Here is a 2071-nt window from a genome sequence, read left to right on the forward strand (position 1 = left end):
CATCTCCTGCTCCTGAGCCGAAGCTACCCTCTTCCGACTCAGAGCATCTGCAACCGTGTTAGCCTTACCAGGATGATAGGCTATCTCCAAATCATAATCCGCCACAAGCTCCATCCACCGCCTCTGCCTCAAATTCAACTCAGGCTGAGTGAATATATACTTCAGGCTCTTATGATCTGTGAACACCTGTACCTTTGCACCATAAAGATAAGATCTCCAAATCTTCAGGGCAAAAACTACAGCACCCATCTCCAAATCATGAGTAGGATAGTTGCCTTCATGCACCCGCAACTGCCGCGAAGCATAGGCAATCACCTTCCCATGCTGCATCAGAACACACCCCAAACCAACTCTAGATGCATCTGTATAAACCACATAGGGTTCTCCCTGCTCAGGCAAAGCCAACACTGGCGCAGTAGTCAACATCTCCTTCAGGCTTGCAAAGCCTTCCTCACACTCTTCTGACCAGACAAAAGGAACATCCTTCCCTGTCAACTTAGTCATAGGACGTGCTCTGCTTGCAAACCCCTGCACAAATCTCCTGTAGTAACCTGCCAACCCAAGAAAACTTCTGATCTCTGTGGCATTCTGCGGTCTAGGCCAATCTCTGATAGCCTGAATCTTCTCTGGATCTACAGAAACCCCCTCTGCAGAAACAATGTGACCCAGAAAGCCCATCTCACGCTGCCAAAAACTACACTTGCTCAACTTGGCAAACAACTTCTGCTCCCGCAGCTTCTCCATAACTGCCCTCAAATGCACTGCATGCTCCTCAGGACTCTTAGAATAAACCAGGATATCGTCGATGAAAATGATGACAGATACATCCAGAAACTCCTGAAACACACTGTTCATCAATCTCATAAACGCTGCTGGCGCGTTAGTCAATCCGAAGGGCATCACCACAAACTCATAGTGCCCATATCTCGTCCTGAAAGCAGTCTTCCTCACATCTGCCTCATCTATCGGTATCTGATGATAACCCGACGCCAGATCTACCTTGGAGAACCAAGTAGCACCCCTCAACTGATCCAACAACTCATCGATCCTAGGAAGAGGATACTTGTTCTTCACAGTGACCCGGTTCAAACCCCGATAATCAATACACAACCTGAAACTCCCATCCTTCTTCTTCACAAACAACACCGGCGCTCCCCACGGTGATACACTAGGACGGATGAATCCCTTACTCAACAAATCTTCTAGCTGCTTCTTCAGCTCTGCCATCTCTGCTGGAGCCATTCTGTAAGGAGCCTTGGATAACGGTGTCGTCCCCGGTTCCAGTTCAATGGTAAAAGGATCCGACCGAGATGGTGGTAATCCCTGCAAAGACTGAAACACATCCTCAAACTCTTCCACTACTGGAATACCGCTAACCGTAGACTTCCCCACTGACTCTGGCATAGATATAGTAACCAGATAAGCCTCACGGCCCTTCTCGATCATCTTCCCAGCCTGAATGGCTGAGATCACGAGACTCCCCGAAGTCGGTCTAATTCCCTGAAAAACCAACTTCTCTCCTGGACACTCAAACTCCTCTCTACCCCGATGGCAATCCAAATGCACCATATGCCGATGCAACCAATCCATCCCGAGAATAACATCATACAACTCCACTGGACTGATAAGCAAATCCGCTGGCCACGACTCTCCTGCGATCTGAATATCAACCCCTCTAGCTCGTCCAATAACTCTCACGAACTTGCCCCCAGCAACTCTGACAACTCCTGTACGCTCCCCGGGATCCCCTCTAATTCCCGCACACTCTGCACACTCCGGCGTAATGAAGCGATGAGAAGCTCCAGAATCAAACATAACGTGGGACTTAAACCCGCCCACCAACAAGGTCCCTACACAAACCTCATGTGTTGAGAACCTAACACTTTATCACAGGAAACCATAAAATCTGTACCTACTAAAAACTCACAAAGATTAAGTACCAGAAATTATACCTGTGATCGCCCCGGCACTAATTCCACCAGTCTCTGCTGTCGTGTAAGCACGTGGCGTCTGCTCAATCCGTGCCACCTGCTGACCTCCAGGCTGCACCTGCTGCAACGCTGCCACTGCT

General features: G+C 49.1%; 1 protein-coding gene across 1 annotated transcript in view; it reads right to left on the bottom strand.

The window, feature by feature from the left end:
* The window catches only part of LOC109129147 (RNA-directed DNA polymerase homolog), a gene marked incomplete at its 3' end in the record, with an annotated part of 27785 nt that continues 26416 nt past the window's right edge, over positions 703 to 2071 (bottom strand). Inside the window, exon 2 of the mRNA XM_019236792.1 lies at positions 703 to 1107. Within this exon, the coding sequence (XP_019092337.1) occupies positions 703 to 1107 (405 nt within the window). The remainder of the gene's footprint in view (positions 1108 to 2071) is intronic.

The sequence above is a fragment of the Camelina sativa genome, chromosome 15 (assembly GCF_000633955.1).
Source record: "Camelina sativa cultivar DH55 chromosome 15, Cs, whole genome shotgun sequence".
Classification (NCBI taxonomy): Eukaryota; Viridiplantae; Streptophyta; class Magnoliopsida; order Brassicales; family Brassicaceae; genus Camelina; species Camelina sativa.